The sequence below is a fragment of the Dicentrarchus labrax genome, unplaced genomic scaffold (assembly GCF_905237075.1).
Source record: "Dicentrarchus labrax unplaced genomic scaffold, dlabrax2021, whole genome shotgun sequence".
NCBI lineage: Eukaryota > Metazoa > Chordata > Actinopteri > Moronidae > Dicentrarchus > Dicentrarchus labrax.
This window is the reverse complement of record NW_026136723.1, coordinates 15,022,511-15,047,244: the sequence shown is the minus strand read 5'-3', so window position 1 is coordinate 15,047,244 and position 24,734 is coordinate 15,022,511. Positions and strand designations below refer to the sequence as shown.

Sequence of the window (24,734 nt, the reverse complement as noted above, 5' to 3'; positions counted from 1 at the left end):
TCTATTAGATTCTCATATTAGGAATCCGTTCAAGACTACCAAAAAAATTGAAAACTGTTTATGATTTCAACAAACCTTGGCACCATCATCAGCATTCTTCAAAAAATATAATTGGTTTTCGTTAAGTTTTATGTAATAATATTGTTGTAAAATTTATGGTAACATAGTCAAACTTGAAATCATACACCTAGATGTCAATGTTTACACAGTAACGTACTATAAATACACACCCAGACAGAGGCAGATGCATAGCTTTTATCTGTCCTGTTGTTTTCTTTATCCTGATTCTGTCTTATCAGCTAATTTTTTTCGCAGTTTTACCCAAACCAGGGGTGGGATTTGAAAATTAGCTTCAGCTAGATGCCCTATATACATCCCATCTGCTGCACTGCTTATCTGTAAGTTACAATGTTTATCTGTATGAATAAACAGGTTGTTTCTGATCAAATGTGAAAACATTAGTTTTTCTAACAGGAGAAACTCATGCCATTAATGCTTATGATGTTGCACCTTCAGGAGTTCACTTCTTTTAACATTTTTTAATTAGTCATGGACATGAGATGTAACCCAAATTTATAAAAAAATACCTGGGACTTTGCAAAAGCTATTGCCAAAATCAAATTTGAAAACTTTTTAAAGATGTTTCCTGGAGCTGTCTCATTTGTATCTACAATGTGTTTTAATGTTTTCCAGCTGTGAGGAATGCATCAACAACACACTCAGAAATCAAACAAATTTAGCCAGCATACTGGCATCAAGTGTATTTAATTATGGCTTTTTTCCAGTGTTAATGCACTCCGAACTCAAAACCTAGTTACAATTATATGGCATGAAAATAGGACACAGTGGTGTTTTTTTCCATCCATCTCAACCTCCCCATCTCTCAAAAACACAGATGCAGCATACCTTGTTGAAGTCTTCACTTGTGGCTCTCATCTCTTTCCAGGTTTTGTTGAGCAGCTGGATGCAGATGCAGAAAAATTCCTCGAAGGAGCGATCGTGGGTGAAGAACATGGGGTGGAAGTCATGGCAGTTTTCACTGGCTGTGGACACAAGAGAGAGAAAGGTTGTCACCTACAGTACCAGTGAATGAAGCCTGTTTGTGTGTATCGCTGACTATATTTATATGCACAAAAGTTTCCGGTTTTGCCCTTACCCTGAAAAAAACAATTTTCCTCCTAAGCTTTTTACAACTGAAAAATAATATTCCACTAACAGTCCCTTTTACATGCAGCTGTACATACTCTGATTAACCTTACTGTTAATGATGTACTGTACGTCCTTCAGAGGAGTTTTCCTCCTTTTCCTTCCCTTTCCCTCTCTTTTTGAAAGTGCAATCATGTTGGACCCGTGGTAAAAGTGAAACAGCTAGGGCTACTTAGGTAATTTCGCCTCTTGGCATTAAAAGTTTTCCGTCAGTGGCGAACTTGTTGGAAACAGCCTTCCTCTTTCATTTGTTCAACCACATTCTTGAAAAGATCAGCGTTGCGACATTTGTCCAAAAACCTGCTGATATCCAAGTCTTTCTTAATGTTTGAAAGTAGGTGTGTGCCCTGCCAGGAACTCCCCATAGTACAATAAGAATAAATATTGACTATTTATTTATCAATCATTATTATTTTTCCCTTTCTTAATACAGGTTATATAAACGTTTCCATTATGTTCATTATTGTTATTATGGTCATGATCATTGTTCCTCTTGTTGTTACCGGTGATGGAGATAATAATAAAAGAGTGTTATCAATCTTCTCACTTAACTCTCTGCAAGAAACCGGAAAAGCTTATATCCCAAGACATTAAACTATTCCTTAAATAAACTGACTTATCTGAATATAGTCTGAATAATTTGTTTCTAATGTATGTCACTGCTGCACAATGTTAATCAAAGCTCTATCTAATCTCAATCTAATCCCAATAAGCCTGACCCTGACTCACATCCACGTATACCGACATACATCCATAAAAGAACAGCCAGTTGGCCAGCAATTTACTTTTTACCTTCTCCTCCGGTGTGCGACTCATGCCATATGGTGGCCTTCAATTTATAAATATGTAATTGGGCCTGAAGGAATGTGGCCCCTAACCTGGACCTGAACACCAAGACTAATGCACAAAAACAGGGACAAGCGGCCCACACACACACACAGCTACTGCAAGTAAACATCACCTTGCTAGAAAATGTCATCCAGTCAAACACCTGCTACGTAAATGCTCAAAAGTTTGACAAATGTTTCTGATGATCATACACGATCATTCTGAGATTCTTTAGATTCAAAGATTGAATCAGGCTAGATTCATATTAAATTTTCCAGAAGATAAGGAGTACAGAGTATGAGAAGTGACAGACTATTTATTGGAGTGATTTTCTGATTCTGCATCACAGACACTGCAGAAAGATGGTGTGTTTATAAGTTATTTCATAGAAACAACCGGTGAGAATGAGATACAGTTCGCCAACAGACTGTGTGTTATTGAAGATTTAGCTCCATGTCAACTTCAAACAAAGAATATCCCTTGGAGACAAATTGTGACCAGCAAACACTCTGCCAACTGGATTAAGTTGCGATTTTTCATTTTCCAAAGCCAGAGGTGGTTTATTTTCTTTATTAGCAGTGCACTGAAGCGTTTCAATCCCACTATAAGAATGAGAGGAAAGAGGGAACGCCAGAGCTCTTGAGTCCCTAAACCATATTAACCAAGAGGTAGAATAACAAGGCTTGACATTCATTTGAACCAAATTCGTCTCCCTCGCGTCGTCTTGCTGAGATGAGTGGCAGCCTTGAGCCAAAGGTTGGTTCATTTAAAGAGCTTCAGAGCAGAGCAGCAGGGGCACTGGCCCACCACAAGCAGCCATGAAATTGGATGTAAGGGTTCAGGCAGCAATTGAAACTTCACAGTATAATGAGTGATGCCCGCAGGCCATGGGCACAGCGACCTGAGCCTTGATTTGGAGCGATGGATGGGAGATTAAGAGGAGGGCGAGGTGGAGAAATCCGGGGGGGATGTGCTACCGGTGCCGGTAGTCAATCAGGAAACTAATGGAGGTGAGCCAAAACAGATGCTGACTGGCTTAGTCAACAGTACATTTCCCTCAGGGACAGAAAAAGAAAAAAACAGGAAAGAGATGAAAACGAAAAGGTGAATTTAAAAAAAAAATCTCAATCAAATACCCTTTTTGGCCGACTGGTAAAGTTGTTGGGAAGGTTGAAGTTTGAAGTGACCTCTGAGCTAAATGGGCTGTTTATTGATAAGACTAACAGAGCCCCGAGGTGGCAAGGTGAGGGGAATTACATGTCAAGGAACATTTAGGAGATACAGACAGTGAGCAGTCTCATGTGGCTCTGCAGAAATTTCTCCATCCTGAGGTTTTGCAAGGCATGCTGAGTTGTAGACAGTTTTATTAGCTCTCGCAGGGCTCAGCAGGACCTAAAGCAGCACAGCAATGAGGCAAAAAAACACTACAGCATGTTGATGCTCAAAATAGTTCACAAACAGTGTTCTGCATTGTAATACTCCTATTGCCAGTGCACCCAAATGGTTACAGAGTGTGGATCACTGAATATTTCATCAAACAAACATAATTTATCCATGCTGAGGAAATAATTTAAGAAGGGGAGATCTGGTTGCAGCTGCTCTGCATTTGAGCAGATGAAAACACAATAATATGAAGTGTAATACTTATCCATATATGGGAAAAATAAAAGGGTAGTCTTGAACATACAGTGAATTCTGTGTGAAGACAGTGTTTTCCATAGTTTGTGTTGTCTTACAGCACACTAGATTTAAAATGACTCATAGACATTTAATTTTTACCCTTGAGGGCGTGTATGAGAACAGCAAACGATTAATACATTGGTTCATTAAATGTGGCCGCAAACATCCCCAAATCAAAGCTGAAAGTCGTCACATTTGCTGTTCAACTTCAAATTAAATGCACAGAAATACTTTCAGATTGCACTACATTGCATTGAGTTTTTAAGAAGTACCAGTTGTTTGAATGTATAGATTTTGCAGAAGAATAGTCTATATGGAGGGGGAAAAACTATTTACAGTACTTCCTCTTTCAGCATTGCAGCTGATTTTCTGCTAGCTGAAATGTCACGACTGAATCACTCTCACCGCTGCACGAATGCACTTAAAATTATCTGCCTGAACGGACATGCCACTGTGTGAAAGCAAAGTCATGTTACTGTGATTAGGTAACTATTGCTTTAAGCCTAAAACCAGCCTTTTTTCCTTTTCTTTAATAATAAAAACATCTACTATACAATACAACAGTGTACCACACATCACACTGACTGATGGGGCTTAGTAGCTGGATTGGCTGTACTCGAGGTCTGTATTGAAGGAAAAAAAAGAAACACCAAGCTCCTCGTTACTCTTGCCCTAAATCGCTCGGCTTCACACGACCTTAATCTGAGGCTCTGTGTGTATATATATGTGTGTGTCTGTGTAAAGCTGACAACAGGGAAACCATTAGGAAACTACTTTCAACACCACAAACTGCTATTACTGTCCTCACATCAAGGGCTCTGGGCAAGTAATGCTACCTCATAACAATGTCTTTCTATAAGATGACATATGGGTGAGACTTACAGCATTGCTCAATAAAGTTTAAGTAAGAAAGAGATATAGTAATATATAAAGATACAGAATACTTCAGAGGGCTAGCCTGGGAACCAGAAAATCTGCTGTCCTCATCTATGAAAGGACACCTTCAACCTTAAGAGCTATTTTATCGTTAGCAGCAACAGCATGAGCATATCCATGATTGAAAGAACTGAAACACACAGCGTAAAGAAGGTATTTTGTGTTTGCAGCTAATGGAAAACTGAATCATTACTGAATGGGAGTTTTCTTCCTTGTGAGTTCAGCTGTATGCTATCGGCACTTTTTTATGGTCTTTTTCCATTTCTGTTATTACTAGAAATTCTCTTTTTCTATGTCAAAATTAATACATATTGAAAACTACATCAGGCCATGACCCACGTCCCCAAAACAGCAAAGAAACCGGAGGTTAAGCACCTCTGAATCACTGTGAACTGGACTCTTAATTGGTTGAAACGGGTTATGTAAAACCTCTTCTTTCGCTGAGAAACAGCCTTCTCTCCCACAGGCAGACTAACATGGTCATGGAGATGGGGTGGGCAACTGGACACATCGAGTGCCCGAGGAGTCTGACACTTTTCAATGGATGAGAGACACACACACACACACACACACACACACACACACAGACACACACACACACACACACACACACACACACACACACACACACACACACACACACACACACACACACACACACACACACACACACACACACACACACACACAAAATGAACTCTGCTTGTAGCTGGATGACACACCGAGAAACAATTGATGATGAACTGATGGATGGAAAATGGGCTATAATGAGTTTTCTTTGTCCTGTATGCTCCATCTGCACAGCCAGATGTTCAGTGCCTGCACCCCCCATAAAGTAGGTAACAGGAAACTGTGATGACCAGTGTAGGTTATGCTGGACCATATGCCCACATGGATCATCAGAACTTGATTCTTTACGGTGCAATACTTTATGACCATATGTCACTACAAAATTATGACAAATGGATACAATTTGGTGGTACAACTGGTGGCCTTTGTCATGACACTGCAAGAACTACTACACAATTTCCCTCAGCACATGACAGGGAGCATAAGTTGTTCATAGACACTAGCAGGGTGAAAGCTGAAAGGCCTTTTAAATGGTGTCACAACAGGGCTGCAACTACAGATTATTTTGTATTATTTTGTCTGTTTATCGATCTGTCTTGTTCATTTTGATTAACTGTCTTCAAATTGTTTGCCAGGCTAACAGTCCAAAATGAAAGCATTAAATTAAAATGATATATACTCAAGAAAATCTGGTTGGAACCAACAAATCTTTTTTTATTTAAAGTTATTTAAAATAGACTATTTGTTATAGCTCTAGTCCCAAACAAAGTGTGAGGAATTAAGTTAATTAGCTGAAGGGTCAAGAAAACTGTTCAGAAGACATAGACTTGAGGTATCAACTTTCAAGTTATGTAAAACCAAAAACCGAACAAACACACCAACACAGGAATTTAAGTTTGTACATGTTTCTAATGCAGAACCAAAATCCCTTGGTCCATGGTAATACTGCATCCACAAAAAATCAGCAGAATGAGATTCTATGTTACCCTCACTGCTATCTTTGCAATCACATCTTTTAAATAGGTGTGTTTTGCACTTGGAACGGTTCATCGACATGTAAAACCAGATACACACAAACATTGTGTAGCTCCTTTTAAAAAGGAGCTGAATTTATTGTTGTTGTTGTTGTTATTATTGATTTTAGGTAGATGTAACTGTCTGATGGTAACTTTGCAACCATTTTGCCAAGTCTTTCTGGGGGAGATGTTCCAAAGTCACAATATTTATGACTCAGAGTTACAACTCAGGAGGCTGATGTTTTTCTGCCTCGGTTGCTCGTAATTACGGTAGGAATGATATTATGAAGTGAACGTGTCATAAGCTCTGTAGGCTCAGAGGAGTTCCAAGTCGTTGGTTGCAGACTAAATTAGACACATCGGCTCCAAAACATCACACAATATCATCATGAAGGCATGAAAACTCAGAGGCTATACAGAGTTCTCTCCTCTCATTTTCTCTCCAGCCATGTGTGTGGCTGGGTTGAGGTCAGGGGTCAATGTTACCTCCCTGAAGTGAGTGTGCAACTCCGTTTCATGTGTATGTGAATGTAAGCATGACTGTGGGACAGCTGTCGCCTGTCACGCTATTATCAAAGTCCATTCAACGTGAGGGCTCTGTGACGTCAACTAAGAGCTAATTACTCAACTGGCCACCACACAGATGAGTTCTGCAGACAAGAGAGGTGACTAAGCTTGTGTATGTGTGTGCAGCTGTGTGTGGGTATCTCTGTATGTGTGAGAGAAAGAGAGAGAGATGTGAGGGCTGAATGCCACCCTGACATCTGTCAAGGTCCAGTGTGTATTTGTTCGTGTGTCTATGTGTCCATGAGTGTGCACAAAGTAAGCGAAGCGACCCCCAGAGTCACCTTGCAGCTATGCCACATGATGAATACGCAGCGAAAAGTGTCATCCTCACTCTAATTACAATACCAGCATGCCCTGATGTCCAACTGTGACAAGGAGAGTGTGTGTGTGTGTGTCCAGTGAGCAGCGTCAGCACCATCTTTCCGGTCCAGTCACTGTTTGCGTGTGTGTGCAGGATGCCAAGGCAGCAGGTACACAGAGATGCAAACCATGGCTGGCTAGATGACTTAGCAAGCCGACTGTGTACTACTCATGCTACAGCAAACAACATCAGAGCATCAATGTACTTATGCTGGTAATGCAATTTATTAAAGAAAACCAATCTATTTAGTGTCACTGCTCACTTTCATCTACTTGCTATTTTGAAGCTATGTCATACATGTGCCAAGGAACATGCTAAGATGTGCTTGCAGGTATGTGAGGCTTTTGGGCCCAGAGATACTTTTTCCCTGATCAATCAATAGAAAAGAAAAGACTGGAAAACAAATACGATTAGATTTGTGTCAAAAACACAAAATTACTCTTTGTGTTTTGAGCCACTAGGTCCAATAAAAAATTTCTGTATCACCAAATTATTTTCTTGCCTATAATGTGCGCAGGTAGTTGTCAACCCTAAAAAAAAGTTTGCCAGCATATGTGCCCAGTGAGACACATTTTGGGGCTAAATGGGACACCATCTTGGAATTCTTTATCTAGTTCTCTTAATACGTGAATCCATGGCTTCAACACATAAAGGTAAGACTCACACAAATGTTCAGTTGGCCAAACAGCTTAAGGCGTGATTTTAATCTCACTGGAACACGTTGCCTTCAATTTTAAATCAATTATACGACAAATTGTCACTTTCTCCTGTAATTTCATTGCAAAAAAACACCAAACAAACAACACGCAGTTTCTTAGAAAAGCTTCCATAAAATCAGGCATTTTAGGCTGCAACAATCCACAAAACAGCCTGCAGGGACTGGCTAATTACCATCTTGCTAGCCCTGTTGTGGTAGATTCTGAGCCAAGTATGTCACCTTAAAATGTAGTGTGTAATCCGTGAAATGTGAAATGATGAATCAGTTGTATAATGTTTGGGCCACACCAGCAGGCCTACTGGGTTTACTCACTCTTTCAATTCGAGGATCTCTACCATGAAACTAATTATCATTATGCAAAGATGCCAGGAGAATGAGGTCACTGGTTCAAGTTGAAAGGCAAGATAAAAATAGGCATAGCAAGAGCTGTATAATGCTTTACAAAATAAATATTATATATTTGTTCACAGTATTAGTATTTTTGTTATCTATTTTGAGTCTATTTACACCACGTATTTTATTTCAGGGAGGAAGAGAAGCATATGAAGAACTGTGACTTAATAAGGATGAAAACAGGGAAAAGTAAAAGCCTTCTTTCCTCTGTGGTTTCTAATTATGTAACCCGACCATCTTAGCATGCATAGTCCCCAACAATGGTCAAGATGCATTAGAGGACAGAGGGAGTGCGACGGATAGCTGCAGACGGAAAGAAGAGAAAATGTGACTGAGGGAGGCATGTTGCGAATCCATTAGCGCTCTGGGCTGAGACACAAACCCAACAAATTTACCAGTACATCTGGTTTCACACGCTCATATTTTCTCAATACAATGAGGCTTGTGCAACTGCATCTAGTTGTGAGTTTTCTATCAAGTCAGACGTGCCCAAGGTTGCATTTATTACAAACACAAAAAAACACAACCCGTATTTCCCACATCTCAACACATCGGATATGGTGGCTATAGGGACTATAATATGCACCTCATGCCAGATTCTTCTGGAGGAAAAGCGTTTTCCCAAATGCAGAAACAGGACTGTTTAATCATATCAAAACAGAAAATTCTGCAGCTTACATGCGCATATGTGCACATCCACACACACAGGAAAGCACACAAACACAGCCTGTTTGATGATAATTATACTCATAAAAGTGTAAAAGTGAAGCATGTATTGCCCTAAAGGTCCGGTGTAAGATTTAGTGGCATCTAGTTGTGGAGTTGCTGATTGCAACACCCTCTCCTCACCCTCCTATTCCAAGAATGTAAAAGAAACTACATTTGCTGCGAAAAGGCCCCATCTAGAGCCAGTGTTTGGTTTGTATGTTCTGAGTTACTGTAGAAACATGGCGGTTCAACTTTCTAAGGTAACAAAAACACAATCATTCTTATTTTCAGGATATAATAACAAAAACATACCTGGCATCCTGGCAATAGATCCTTTTAAATGTTACACACTGGACCTTTAAGAGGTGAAGGAGTGATCAAATGTATTGGGGAGTGGTTACATAAATTGCTACAAGACTCACCTCAGCTGTGTTTGTTAGGGGAAAGGTCTCTGCTACCACAGACAAGAATTTGAAGAATTTACTTGAAGGATTGTTCAGCCACGGGAAGACTCGAAAACCAATATTTTATCAAATGGGTCAATCAAAATCAATCAATCACAGACATCGCTTCTTTTAAATCTGTGATCGCAAGGAATAATAATTATCTATGGAATTTCTATTTTCATAAATTCATGTAATTTGCATAAAGAAATTCATATTTGCATTGTGCTTTACTTGTACTTTTATGTGCCTAGATTTGTTCTGTTCTATAGCATAATTGTCTTTATAGGACAGAAAAGTTCATTAAAATGTTGAATTATACACTAAATATATATATATATATATATTTATTAGGAGCTCCCTGGAGAAAGCATGCAAGTAAAATGAGAGTGGCAGCACTGTCATCGGCTGGGTTGCGTTTTACCCTCCCCCGCACTACTTCAAGTCCACCGAGGGTTGCTGAGAGCTGACAGGGGACAGGAGTCTAACAAAAATCCCAGAATGCTCAAAACTCGAGATTCTCAAGCAGCCCATCTGTCAAGATTGTTGTTACTTGTGCACCAATTTAAAAACCTTTTGCTGGTGTATGCCCGAGGCTACAAAGTGGAAAACCCCGAAGAACGCTCCCCCCTTTAACACAAGGCTGCAACTGACAACTGTGTGAAGTGGTTGCTGACTGCCAAATAGATCCTCATGTCACGACTTGAGGGATACTTAGAATTCTACGCTTGGCCTTTCCTCCCCTCACCATCATCTGCTTCGTTCATGATTCATGGAAGGAGACTTACGGGAGGGATTAGCAGCTAAAACCTTGAGACTTAACAAGTCATTTTAAATGGGATCAGTTTCCATTTAGCCAACACTAATGTTAGCATACTAATGTTTGATCTCGTACATCAATTCTAATGCAACTGATACTTCATTAGTGGGAACAACTGTTTACAGAGGGAGCCCACTGAAAATGATAAATGAAACAGGAAACAAACATATCATGAAAGGTACAATATACTTAGCAATATAATTCAGCATGGCCTTCGTTCGTGTTTCATAAAATCTTTTAAGCAAATACAGAAAATGAACACTGAGATTTATTTATTAGGAAAACTCTTAGAAAGTCACATTTTTGTTCATATTTTGTCTTGAGCAACTGCTATTGTATCATATTAATTACTGGATAATGTCTCTCAGTGGGTCAAAAATGCAATTAATCCTATCAGAGCGATACTCAAAGTCTATTTAGTTTGAAACACTAACCCCCCATCAGCTTGAAAGGTGTTTTTTTTATTTTTAGTTATTATGCAGAACCACTGCTGCATGTGCTTGAATTCATGTTGGGTTACAAGTTTTCAAGGTAAAAAAACAAATCTAAATGTCTGCAAAAATGTCTAGAAACAGAATAATCTACTTCTCTGCAGTCCTCCAGTATACTCCTTTAGACCCACACAATCAAGCATATGCTGGGAAACATCTGCTTAATTAGAGCACCTTATCATAACAAACACATAAAAATTATTATGTTAGTAAACAAATACAACTGCCTTTGGGTTTAAAGTGTGTGCTTTCAGTATGGGACCAAAATATATATGTTGTTGTGGTTGTTCAATACTGAAAAATAATGTTTGTATCTTAATCATTTGCATGCTCAAGATAATGTGATGTAAATAATTTAGAATTAACAGACGTTATTTCATTTCTGACCCATTTAGATTGAAACATGAGCACATTTATTCTGATAACCGGAGACATGACATTTTCAGCTGCTATTTACTCTCCAACCCCAATGTATGACTGCACGCCCAAACATGACATTTCATATCGCCCATGACCATGAAGAGTGTCAGTATGTGTTAAAACTATATCTCAGTGACACACTATGGGCCAGTCCAAACACATCACACGTGTACGTGTGCGTGTGCGTGTGTGTGTGTGTGGTTTTTTATCGGAGCACAGTGGGCAACGCAGGCATGTCATTACAGTGGGAGTTGTTCAGTTAATGAATTTGGATGACTCTAAATCACATGCTGGGTTTGGACATACTCTATACACACACACTCCAGCCACCCAGGTGCGTGCGTACAAACACACATACACACACACACACACACGCACGCACGCACGCACGCACGCACGCACGCACGCACGCACGACATAGAGACATATACATTATAGCAGTGCCTAGACGATGATTACCTGTATTCATTTGTGACCCAAAATGGGTTGTAGGCTCACTTCGTACAGGATTATTGGGGCATTCTTCCAGCAGAGCTTTAGATTTTCTTGTAATGGCAGGTGATTTGACGTACAGTACAGTTTTATTTGCTGTTGTCAAAAGCCAAAGACAAAGAATACTTGCCAGAGAATATCCCAATCTGACATTTAAGTTTAAGTCCTTTACATATGTGGGTGTAAAAGTCACCAAATCCTATTACAGTCTATTTAAAAGTAACCTCACTCCTCTGTTGGAACAGTACAAACAAGATATTAAAAGATGGTCTATTTTCCCACTATCTCTTATGGGGGGAACAAATTCTGTAAAGATGAATATTGTACCAAAGTTTCTATATTTATTTCAGGTATTGCCTGTTTTTATACCACAATCTTTTTTCAAGGCATTTAATCAATTGATTTCTTCCTTTATATGGAATAATAAATCAGCTCGCATAAGAAAATAATTTATGGAAAGACCAAAAGGTGTAGGTGGGCTCTCACTTCCAAATCTGCGCACATATTATTGGGCTGCGAATTTTAATGCCATCTCTCTGTGGTTAAAAGATTGGAATGATAGGATCCCTGCATGGCTCCAGATTGAAAAAGTTACAAGCAGCCCACACTCACTCCCTGACTCACTCTGCGCACCCCTACCATCACTAGTTAATAATATTAAAGATAATATAATTGTAACTCAATCACTACGCATCGTAAATCACTTCAAAAGATGTCTGGGTATTCAGAGTATTTCTATTCACTCACCAATAATACATAATCATCTTTTTCAACCATCCTTAATGGACAATGGCTTCAAAATTTGGTATGAAAAGGGCATTCATAGTATTGAGGACCTGTATGTTGATGATACTTTTGCTAGCTTTGAACAACTATCCAGAAAATTCGGTCTGACCAATAATAATGTTTTGCGATAAATTAGAGATTTTACTCGTAAAAAGTTTGCTAAATTTCCTACACATTTCTGATTCAGGGCTCATAACTAAGCAAGTAAAAAGAAAGATATAACCCATAACACTGTCCTTGAGGAGAAAAAATACACCTGAAAAATAATCAGTCCAAATATTCCACATGATGTATTGCGTTGGTGTACTATGCCCATGAGCTAAGATGTACAATGGAGCTGTCTGTGGTGCTGAACATGGCCTTTTGTTCTGACCTTGGCTTATGGCTCTCTGATGGAAGACAGTTACAAATATAAGGACATCATGTGACTGTCAGTGTGGAACCTGCCCAGACCTGCTTCTGTCTGCGTTTGCGTGTGCTTGTACATGCACAGCCGTGGTCTCTTTTTTAGTTTAATGTGTGTGTCTGTTAGCATGTGAGTGTGTGTGTCCATGCCCGGACCTGCCGCAGCTCGCCACCCAGATCTCCATCTCAGCAATGAGATGCCACACCGTGAATCACCAAGCAGGGCCATTACTCACCATGCCTGACCCTTTTCTAAATAACTTCATAAATATTTCATGGACCGGCTTAAACAGGAGAGTCTGAAAAGTCATGGCTTGGCGCCTCAACCACGCAGATCCCATTAAGCCGCATGTAGCAGCAGAAACATGGTGGGACAATTAATCTTTTAGGATCTGAACCGGGGCAATGAGAAATGCAAGAGCGAGAGAGAGAGAGAAACAGAATTAATGGAAGAAAGTGAGAGAGAGGGGAAACTGTGAGAGAGGACAGAGAGAGTGACACCTGGATAGTGTTATGAATTATGTAGAATCATCTAGCAGCACTGACAGCTGATTCAACCAAACAAGCTCCCTAAACTCCTTTCTCCAGACAACATCTGCATAGAAATAAAATATCTCAACAACAACCAAACATCTCAGAACAAGCAAAGCGTTAAATGGAAAAGTAGAATGGAAGAAAATCCGCCGACCTGAAAGAGCACTGAAACAACTGTCACGCCAGATTGTTTAGTGTATTCTCTGTTATTTATTTATTTTTTAAAAAGTTAAGATGCTACTTGCTTGTGTATTGGTGTCATTTTTATCAAATGCACGGGATAAAAAAAGAGAAAATCAAACCATGAAAGCATGAGAAAGGATTACAAGTCTGAGAGGGACAGATGTTCGTTAGAGCCACAGAGAGGAAAAAAAGAGGGAGCCTGAAAGGACAGAAGAGTGAGAAAAATTAAGCTTGAAAGAGAGCTTCAAGAGGCAAGCAGGGAAGAAAGGCAACTTCAGCAGCCACCGGCAAATGCAGAATCCCTCTGTGTTTCATCCCCGTGAGAAAACAAGAAGAGAGTGTCTGGCCTCTGTCAGAGCCATACTGGCATTTCACACACACGGAGAGAGCAAATGAGCCACTACAACGTCACCGCCGTCACCATTAATCCGCTGTCTGTTTCTTCTGCCTTTATCCACAAAGGGCTGCGGAGAAGAAACGTGGAAACATTTAAAAAAAAGAAAAGAAAAAGCTGAAATTAACCTTTTTTTCTGCACCAGGGGTTTGGACTGTTTTTCTATAGAAACTGAAAGATAACCATGACTTTTAAATGGAGAATTACAGAGTGCTTGTGTTCTGGTTTGCTTTAATGAAGTTTCCACCAGCAGCTTTGCGTCATGGTTTTGCTCTGCACTCAACACATTCAAAAGGGTACAGCTACCTCGACAGCTTTATCACCTACAGTAGCTCCTGCACCCTTTGCATCTCTAGCAGCACTTAGGCTTAAGATTACTCACAAGATTCAAATGAAAGCTGTTAATATTCAACAATACAAGACTATACTAAGCGTCTAGAGCCTTGCTAGAAGCTCTGTGAGGCTGCACTTAGGCACAGTGGTGCTTTGAGCTAAATGCTAACATCGGCTTGCTCACACTTGACAATACTAACATTCTTATGTTTAGCAAGTATAATGTTTAACATGTTCACCACTAGTTTAGCATGATAGTGTTCTAACATTTGCTAATTAGCATAAATCACAAAGTACAGCTCATGGTAATGTTGGTAGTTTTGCAGGTATATTGTGTCATATAGTAAGGATCATCAAAGTTATTACAATACATCCTGACGGGGACATAAAGTTCTGTAACAACCAACAACTCACAACAACTCATCCAAAAGGCCTTTTTCATGGAAGTCATTTTGACATGTCTCAGTACGAAAAACACAGTTGCAAATGGTAAAATTACTGATGGATGAATTCGATTTACCTAAGCATGCTGTCTCACTGTCACACTGTCATAATCAGCCATGTGAATATAACAAATATATATATAAATATAACTGGCTTCTGTATAAATAGTCGTATGGCTGTCAAGAGTTTTTACTAAAATGCACAAATGTCAACATCATGCTGGTGCAAGATAATAAGGGGAACACCAAAATCAAAAACAGAACAATGGATATCTGTACCAAATTTCACCAAAGTCAGTCAGCTTCATCCTCGGGGGACAATAGATAATGGCAATCAATCGTCGGGACTAAAGTAATGGACTAACCCACTGACCACTGATAATGCCATCGTTTGCCACTCTGGCTAAAACATATTGTAAAGTTACTTCATATCTAGAACAGGGCAAAAAACAGCCTGAAATGTCATTGTTACACTGTTACACGAGTTATTGGTGAAATAATGCACCACAGTTTCTAATATTATTCTGACTCAAATACCACGCTATCAAAACTGATAAAACGTTACAGAGACACAGACACACCCTCCAACATCCTCATTAGTGTCAGGTTTTTCATAGTTTCTCTGTTGAAAGGTCAACTGAATGATGACAGTCGGTGTAGAGCTGAGACTCATTTCTCTCCCTGCTTCCCTCTGGGAAAAACGCAGGCTCGTGCCACTGCATCACACACACACACACACACACACACACACACACACACACACACACACACACACACACACACACACACACACACACACACACACACACACACACACACACACACACACACACACACACACACTTTCTAATGATCAGCCGTTACTCACTAAGCATTTACAACATCTGCATGGCCCATGTTACATTCATCCTACTCATACATTCATTAGTGCATGTTAATATACGAAAGGCTAATGGGGTGCGTATGAAAATATACTCAGCTCTCTACAAGAGTAACTACTCTGGGAAATGTTGGCTTCCTCTCATAAGGATAAGACACATATAATGCTCTGTGGGTGCAAGTCTGTGTAAATATTTACCGGAGTTGTGACAAAGATGGATGGGAACATTAGGATTTGGGACGCAGTAAATATAAATATATCAAAATGTAATGTTGTCTATGCTCTCCTGTCCCAAGTGATTTCTTGCAATGGATTTGTTTAATTTGATTCCCTTTGCATATCATTTTTAACTCTGTGGCCATGGATGACCTAGTTGTGTATAAGGAATCCTGTCATGTAGGTGTATGTGCCGTTTTATGGCAGCAGACAGTATCTCATACAGACATGTTATAGATTCACCATACCAATTCTTATCTGTCCCCCATTTTACACACACACACACACACACACACACACACACACACACACACACACACATCATAAATATTAATAGAAAGTTCCGTCTCCTGGACTAACAGCCTCAGTGAAAGGGGACAATATAATGCCAATGGGAATAAAAAGGCCAAGAACTATGAGTCAAGGTCACTGTCAGGATTCTACTGCAGTATTTAGTCATTGCAGGGAAATTTCAGTGTCATAAAATAACACAATCTGCATCTTTATATTAAATGAAGAGAAATTTGCTCAGGTTTTAAAATGTTTATCTTGGAAACCAGGAGGATCACATATGTTTGAAATTGTAGGTCTGGTTGTATATCCTGTTCATATCTTTTGGGTAAGTTATGTGAAATCCTGCACTCACCCTAGTTCTGTTTATTTGAACAAGAAAGTCTCTCAAAAGCAAAGTCTTGTTCATAATGACGGCCTGGCATTCATCCTAGGGATTTAGATCTATTGCATAAGCCTTCAACTACATGCTTAGAAAAGCCTTAGAGATAAAGATGTTTCCCTATGTTTCCCTATTTGCGATGCTTAATCTGCATTTTGATATGAATGAGGTCAAAGAGATATTTCTAAGAGAGGCTAAAGGGAAACTATTTCAACCCGCCAAGAGAGAAGATCAAAAGGACAAGTGCAGTGGTGCACATTTGGATAAAAACTAATGAGACACTAAAAATAAAACCCTGAGACTGCAAAGGAGAAAAAAAACATCACAGGCACAGGTAGATGCAACAAATACACAGAATTAGGAAGAAAGAACCACCAGATCACTGAAATAAGTAAAAAACTAAAAGCACAGCATCTGTGTTAACCTGCCAACTCAGCTGGACTAAAACATGAGACTCATTCCGTCTCTCCAGGTCAAGGCACAACTGTCAGGTAACTACATTTGTGTAATAAAGTATCGTAGACAACATCTTAAAATATATAAATCTATTTGCCTTTGTTGACTATGCGCTCAGAATTTGACGAGGACAGAGAGGAATGTGGAGACATTTTGCATTAGAGCGAGTCTGGCAGAGATAAGAGAATAATAAAGACAAAAAAAGTATTTTTACACCTTCTTATCTTGTATTGAAACCAAGCCTAGCACTTTTATCAGCAGTGTTAAGGACAAATGAGAGAATTTTGATGAAATCTCAGAGATACATGAGTGGACACCATTCTTTCACAGACTTAAGTCTAATGTCCTCGCTGCAATTTGCAGACAGTGAAGAACCCTACAATGCAGCCTAGTTTAAATCCTCCATGAAAAAAAGACAGATGAAAAGGGCACATCAGTTTAAAACTAAGCTAAGAATGCCGTCTCCCTCCCTACAGGGAGCAGCAGGGGTCAGTCTGGAGCGGAACTGAGACCAACTCGCCCATTTAAACAAGTAAAGACAAATGAAAAGGGCACATCAATTTGGAGTGGACGTGGGCACAGCATCTCTTTCTCTGCACAGTGTACCTCCCAGAGGCGGTATATTAGGCTGAAAGGGGCTCAATGGGGGCGAGGTGCATCACTAAATAATGAACTCCCAGCAGCACAATTACTGAGCATAATGGCTGCTTTCATCTTAACAGGGAGAGACTGTGTGTAGTTGCGGGTGTGTGTGTGTGTGTGTGTGTGTGTGTGTGTGTGTGTGTGTGTGGATGTTTGTATTTTTGTGCATATATATATATATATATATATATATATATATATATAAGTATATGCATCTTTGTGGGTAAAGCAGTCCCTGAGCTATTCTTGCTACTGTCTACAGTTTATGCTTATTCTAAAAAGATATGGTGAGCAAAGTGAAGTGAGATGAAGAAGAACTACCAGCAACCCAACATCGAGTGTGAAAGGTGTGCGTGCGCTTATTTAGACTTACGAAGTTCGCCGACTTTCAGAATTTCACAGAGCATCTTGGTCAGCTCGATGCTGCTGCGGCCAAACGGACACTCGTGTTTGTCTTCTCGACTGCTGTTCTCCAGGACGATCTAGAAACGTAGATAAGATTAGATGAGCCAGACAAGAAACATCAGGAGCATATCTCTTTAGCCGTGTGATATTAGGGTCAGCTACTTCTTGTATAAAGCCCTAATATACCTGGAATTTAGTTAAGACTAAAAATAGCAATGTAGATCTGTATCGCGATCCAGATTAAAGCCTCCATGTGAAGAATCTTTATGTGATTTTTAAAAACATTTCTTTATTCCATTCATTTTTAATGTCACCGGGTGGTAGTGGCATGCATTGCTGTCTGCCACAGTTTCTTTTTGACACTCGGACTACGAGTTGCCAAAGACAGAAATGTTCAAATCCCACAAGTAGGGGTATTAAAGACGTTCATTTGATTTTAAAATAACACATTTAGAGCATTTTGAGGCCTTGGTATACACTCTGAGGGTGCTTTGTGGTTTTACGTTTATGTCAAATATATTTGCATTAATTTAAAATACCACGCTGGCTTGTCACACTGTCATTTTCCCATAAACATTTCCATAATGGTTGAAAGTATTAGTTATTATTTGACCTTATCTGACCGCCTGAACTATCTGCTTGGGAGCCTACATAACATAAATGAAATCTCAACAGCAAAAAAAATCACTCTAATTATGTGGATGGTGGCAGAGCGCCATAAATGAGGCCATCAAGGTCCCAATCATTCTAGCTGGTGACAGTTTAATTTGGGAAATTGGAGACTGTGTTTTCTCCCTCTGGTCGACTGATAAAGGCTGAGTCGGCACTACTAAGACATCTCTTTTCTCACTTTCAAACTAACATTATGACACAGTATACACACACACACACACACACACACACACACACACACACACACACACACACACACACTTGCAGATGTGGCGATTAAACTGCAGCATGCGCGCAGCTGATACAAATAGACACAAATTTCAATTACAATTAGAGTTCCAGACAGCTGCTGTAAAATGGTTCCGACTAACTTGAAAGAGAAAGTGGAAACTTGCACACACTAATCATCAAACCAGTGAATACCATCCCATTACAGACAATCACTGCCGTTATAGTATGAGTCTATTACCCAGTGTGTAAAATCATGCTGACTGTCATGTGAAAATGACAAAAATGCTTAAAGTTGTTACACTGCCACTCAGGGACTGACACTGAAAGGAATTAAATCATTTCTATTGTCTGGGCAGAGCAACTTCATGAAATGCAGTTTTAGCTGAAAGAAAATTTGGGAACGAGCCAGAAACCACAAACAAGTGAATGAGCTGGAGGGAAGAAGGTTTGGTAGGAAACGGAGGTGACGAGGAGGAACATAACACCATAGAACTCACTGAGCAGTGTGTATGTGTGTTAGCATCTCTGCATGGGGTAGAACTGCATAGGAAAGAGTACGTGCATGTTTACCCTGATGTAGGCGTCCTGGTGATGTCTGGCAAAATACAGCATGTTATCCAGAGCCAACATGCCTGGAGGAATCTGGGTGAAATCCACAGCTGGATTGACGTGGTTCTGAGACACAGAGGAGAAGGAGGGTGAGACATGGACTTAAACACACATAACCCAATCCCTTTTTAGCCTTTATTCTTTTAGGTATAATCCACTGAATGGGCTCTTTTTCTCAGCACAAAGAAACAGGCAATCACACTGGGAGTTACACAGTACACCAGGTTTCCTGCTGTTCGGGTTCAAGAACCACCACTGAAGTACATAGTGAAGTAAGATATTTTATTTTGGAATAGTTACTCCATTCTCAGTTATGTTATGGGTATGTTGCATGGCAACTTGATAACAATAAATACCCAAAAAATAAGCTCAAAATTAAAGATCAGAAGAAAAAATCCTCCCTAGATATTTTTCATTAAGAAGGATTGATTGACAGTGGCCTGGCACCATAAAAAAAGTATAAATTAATTCAAATATTGTTAAATTCTGATTGGTGCACGTAAGTACATGAGGTCAGCTTTTTCCAACATATGCTCGCCCACTTGGAACCTGTGAAGCCAAGACAAAAACAGAAATACAGAAATCTCATGTTAAATTTACCAAAAATGTTCTAACTTTGGCTTATTATTTTAAGGCAACAAACTACCACATTAACATCCTTCATTTCATTTCGTGTCCATGGTTTTCATTCTTGTTTTTTCTTTTGGGGGGGGGTTGGCTTTAATTTGAATACTTTTGATGCTGGATGTGAAAATGCCCTTGAACACACCTCTAAATTGAGATTTTTCTAAAACAGTCCCTGTTTCAAACCTAATGAAGAAGTAACTGACTTTTTAAAATGCCAACAAATTAGCAAAAACCAAATTATAGCCCAATATCACAAATCAAAATTTGCCTTAAGGGGATTTACAATCTGTACAGCATACGACACCCTCTGTCTTTAAGAGTCTCAATTTGGATAAGGGAAAGAAACCTCCAAAAGAGCAACAGAGAAGGGATCCCTCTCCCAGGACAGATAATGTAATAGATGTTGTGTGTACAGAAAAGACCAACAAAAAAATCAGCAGAATTATTATTAGGTTAGGTTATAATTATTATGATAAGAATGCAGATGTAAGTAGGTTGTAAAACTTAAGTGAAGAGTGTTATGTGTGTATGTGCTAAATGGTCTAAAATGAATTCAAGTATAAAGAATATTTAGTTTGGACTAGCGTAAAAGCACTAATACCTCAAATTTCAAGAAACAAACTAAAAACTTTGCGATAACAAGCCTGCTTCTTTAGCCTCTACACCACCACCACCTCCCATAGCATCTAAATATTGTATGAGATATGCAGATATATGCTGCCTCTGCTGTCACAATCTATCACACTTAACTCCTCCCAGATATCGCAGAAGAATTCAGTCGACTAATGATTAAATCCACGGCTACACGTGCAAACACATCACTCTAAGCCTCACCTTGAGTTTAAAAGGTGAGACAGGATGTTGCAGAAGGAAAGCGGAATAGGAGGAAGGAAAGCAGAGGATGAAAGAGGAATGGAGGACATTGAGACCTGGCTCATCAGTTTTGTAATTCTGCCTGACAGGAAGCAGACTTATAGGCTTAAAACAGAAACAGACACCCAGGCACATGCATATCTTAAAAAACACCCTCATATGGACATGTATAAAAAAAAATATTGCAGCGTGTGCAACAACCCCTACTTAAAGAACCTGAAGGCATTAGACAGCAAACAAATTATCTCAGCAGTGATAAGATCTATCTAGAGAATTATGGGTTGAGTGTGTGCAGTATATGTTTTGTGTGTGTGTGTGTGTGTGTGTGTGTGTGTGTGTGTGTGTCTGCAAAGCTGTCTAGCATGGAAAGCAGACTAAGGATTTTAGGGTGAGTTTTCTCCACACTAGTGGAGACAAGGCAGTCCAATTGTCCTTATCTTTACTGAGCACACTGCAGTGGGAGTGTGGATGGGAAGAGCCCCAAAACAGCTCTGGGCTTACACTGAGACACAGTGGGTTTAGTTCAAGTTCTTAAGCTATAGTTAGACCACTGCGTACAATACCACACACACACACACACACACACACACACACACACACACACACACACACACACACACACACACACACACACACACACACACACACACACACACACACACACACACACACACACACACACACACACATACAGTTCATTAAAAACATGCATGCCTGAAGGTAGGCAGATGACAGGATGAGAAAAGTAGTAAACAAATACATTTTATGGAGAGAAAAAGAGGAAATACAGTATAATACATATATAGGTTAACATAAATAAACACAGAAAAAGGCACTCTTAAACGGAAAATTAAATTTACTCAAATACTAAAATTAATTTTGAGGTACTTCTACTTGAGAATATCCATTTTATTCGAAGTTATATTTAACACTACATTTAAGAGGAAAATATTTAACTCCACTTACTTTTCTGATTAAGACTTGGGTTTATATATATATATATTAAATTAATGATCTCATGATCCATCAGATTTATCATGTGACCCTTTGATGGGAGCCCGACCAACACGTTACAGACCATGAGCAGCTACAACAGTAAAATGCTGCTTATGCATTGATGCATCAGTATCAACATTCTACTAAATATGTCGGCCACATGGACCATTAGTCTTCTATTTATATTTTGATGCTAAAACTTTACTGCTGACAATATTTATACTTGTTGTTGTATAAGTACGTTTACTTTCTATGTAAAGGACCTAAATACTTCTTCCACCACTGTTCAAAACCCATTTCTTTGGGCATGCCGTGACAGATACACACATTCTTTAATCTGCGGATTTTGAAGTGAAGGACAATCATGTCCATTTAACAGCCGTCCTGTGTGGACAGACTGGGTCATGTTTTCCTTTCTGATCTCAGGTTTGTGTTTGTGTTTGTGTTTGTGTGTGTGTGTGTGTGTGTGTGTGTGTGTGTGTGTGTGTGTGTAGTAGATGAGAGACCTTGTGAGAAAACATGTCAAACTTACAATAAAGCCGAGTTTCTTGTAGTCGCGGGTGTACATGGACTTGCGTTTCTCGATGCTGCCACTGTTGGGCTCACACTCCACGTCGAAGGCAATTCTCCGCAGCTCAAATATGATGTCCCTCTGAGCCTGCACACACAGAGAAGAATATAAAAGTGCTGCTCATAAATCCATCTGTCTTTTTTTCCATTCACCATTTTATAATTTAAGAATGTTTCAGCCTCATCTTCGCTGTCTGGGGTTTTGCGGTGCCTAAGGCAACCTGGCCAACAGCCATGTCGCTCCACTGTTTTTATTACTTTGCCAACCTAAAATAACAGTTTTTTAGAAACCTGGCCGGATCATGCCTTAACTGCCCACAAGCTACTGAATAAAAGATTAATGATCGTTTACTCCCGGCAGCTGTATCATGTTCGACTGTCCTGGTGGAGGATTACTCTATTGAGATGTACCTCTTCTTTTTCCTGAAAAGGTTTTCTTGGGGATTGTTTTTTGCACACCTGCATGGTTTGAGGTTACTTGTTGAACGTAGACTACAGTTAGACAGGATTTTTCTGACTACTTATTATTCTGTTTACCTCATGTCTCATTTCAAATGACAAGTCTGGTGATGTTCTATATTTTTCTTACTGTCAAATCCAATGAAAAGCCAAAAAACAAACAATGAATCCATCCTAATATTCCTCTGTGCCATTAAGCTCCATTGTTGTCCAAAAGCCATAATATCGCACTATGTGACATGCTGTTGTTATGGGCACTGTAGTTTATTTTGAGTCAAAATCCCACATACCCCTGCCTTACTGTCAGAAATTGTTACAAAAGCACAAAATGTGTATCAATCCACGGCTAGAAATAGTCCCCAAATACACCAATTCCTCCTGTTTGAGTGACATTTGCTAAAAACTACAGTTCCCAGCTGTTTTAGGTAATTACTCAGCTTACTTTCTAGAAATTAAACTGTATACCCCTGTGCAATCGAATGCAATCCAATGCAACAGCTCTGCCACATATTTGAGTATAGGAATCTTATAATGGCCAGTTTTTCTTCAGCGATGTATGTATTATTGAGGTTGCAGTTAGTGGGGTGTTGTACTTGACAAAACATTACAAATACTTCACAATATCATGTAGTCCATTTCAACACCTCTACAAGCTAAAACCTCGGTAATAAACATATCGTTAAATTAATACCTCTGTGATGATGTAAATCAGAACTGAACATTAGTATTGTTATAAAAGTTCAAATTTATGGCAGAACAGTTGTATTGGATGGCACTAGATTTTACATGCGTAACTAATAAAGTTGCCACTGAGTGTATTTGTGACCCATTTTTAAAGATTAACGTCTTGAGAAGAAACAAATGGGAGAGCATCAGATCAGAGTTAACTTACTTAACTAAAATAAGCTACATGACGAAAAAATATCAATCAGTCTGGCTGATCTTCTTCTACTACATATGCATGTATTTTAAGATTTCTTAGTTCTTTCAATAGCTTGTGTATTTACTGGAATATAAACTCAGACTACACCTAATTAACTAAGGCTGAACAAAGCTGAGTTAATCTACTGCCACTAGTGACTTTATCACATATGTTTAGTTTATAGATAATGATAATCATAATCATTTCCCTTTTTGGCATCCAACCCTTCATCCATCCCTCCATTTGTCACCCGCATCATTCACAGTCCCCCACCTGGTCCTGGGGATCCATCTTGGTCATCATGCGGTCCTCCAGCAGGTTGAAGGTGAGCACCTGCAGCACGTACAGCTGGTGGGCCATTTCATCGTTGATGGGTGTGGGGCTTCGGATCACGTTCTGCACGATGTGGAGGACAAACAGAGGAGGGAGAGGATGAGGGGGGTGTAGAGGAGCAGGGGAGAGTAGATCAGAGAAGGGAGCGGAAGTGTTAGATGTGCAAAGAGAAGGTGAAGGAGAGAGCATGGGTTTTGGGGTCAGATAGACAAGACATGGATTTTGGAGGAAGATGGTACGAGATAACAAAGGAAAAGAGGATTTGGGAGTGAATGACGAGGATTAGAAAGCATAAGTCAGATGAGGGAAAAGGAGAGGGCGAAATTAGATTTAACACAAGGGAGAGGATGAAAGAAAGGAAAAAGGGGAACAGGTGTGAGAAAGTAAGCACAGTAGATAATAACCAACAATGTGAGACAGAGGCAGAAGTGGCAGGTGTCGTT

General features: G+C 39.5%; 1 protein-coding gene across 5 annotated transcripts in view; it reads right to left on the bottom strand.

The window, feature by feature from the left end:
- elmo1 (engulfment and cell motility 1 (ced-12 homolog, C. elegans)) overlaps positions 1-24,734 on the bottom strand; it is a 106,093-nt gene that overhangs the window by 29,396 nt on the left and 51,963 nt on the right. For all 5 annotated transcript variants that reach the window (XM_051390181.1, XM_051390180.1, XM_051390182.1 and 2 more), the window contains 5 exons: positions 24,232-24,354; positions 22,540-22,665; positions 19,473-19,577; positions 17,968-18,076; positions 907-1,043 (listed from right to left, as the gene is read on the bottom strand). In XM_051390181.1, coding sequence (XP_051246141.1) covers positions 907-1,043; positions 17,968-18,076; positions 19,473-19,577; positions 22,540-22,665; positions 24,232-24,354 — 600 coding nt within the window. The remainder of the gene's footprint in view (positions 1-906; positions 1,044-17,967; positions 18,077-19,472; positions 19,578-22,539; positions 22,666-24,231; positions 24,355-24,734) is intronic.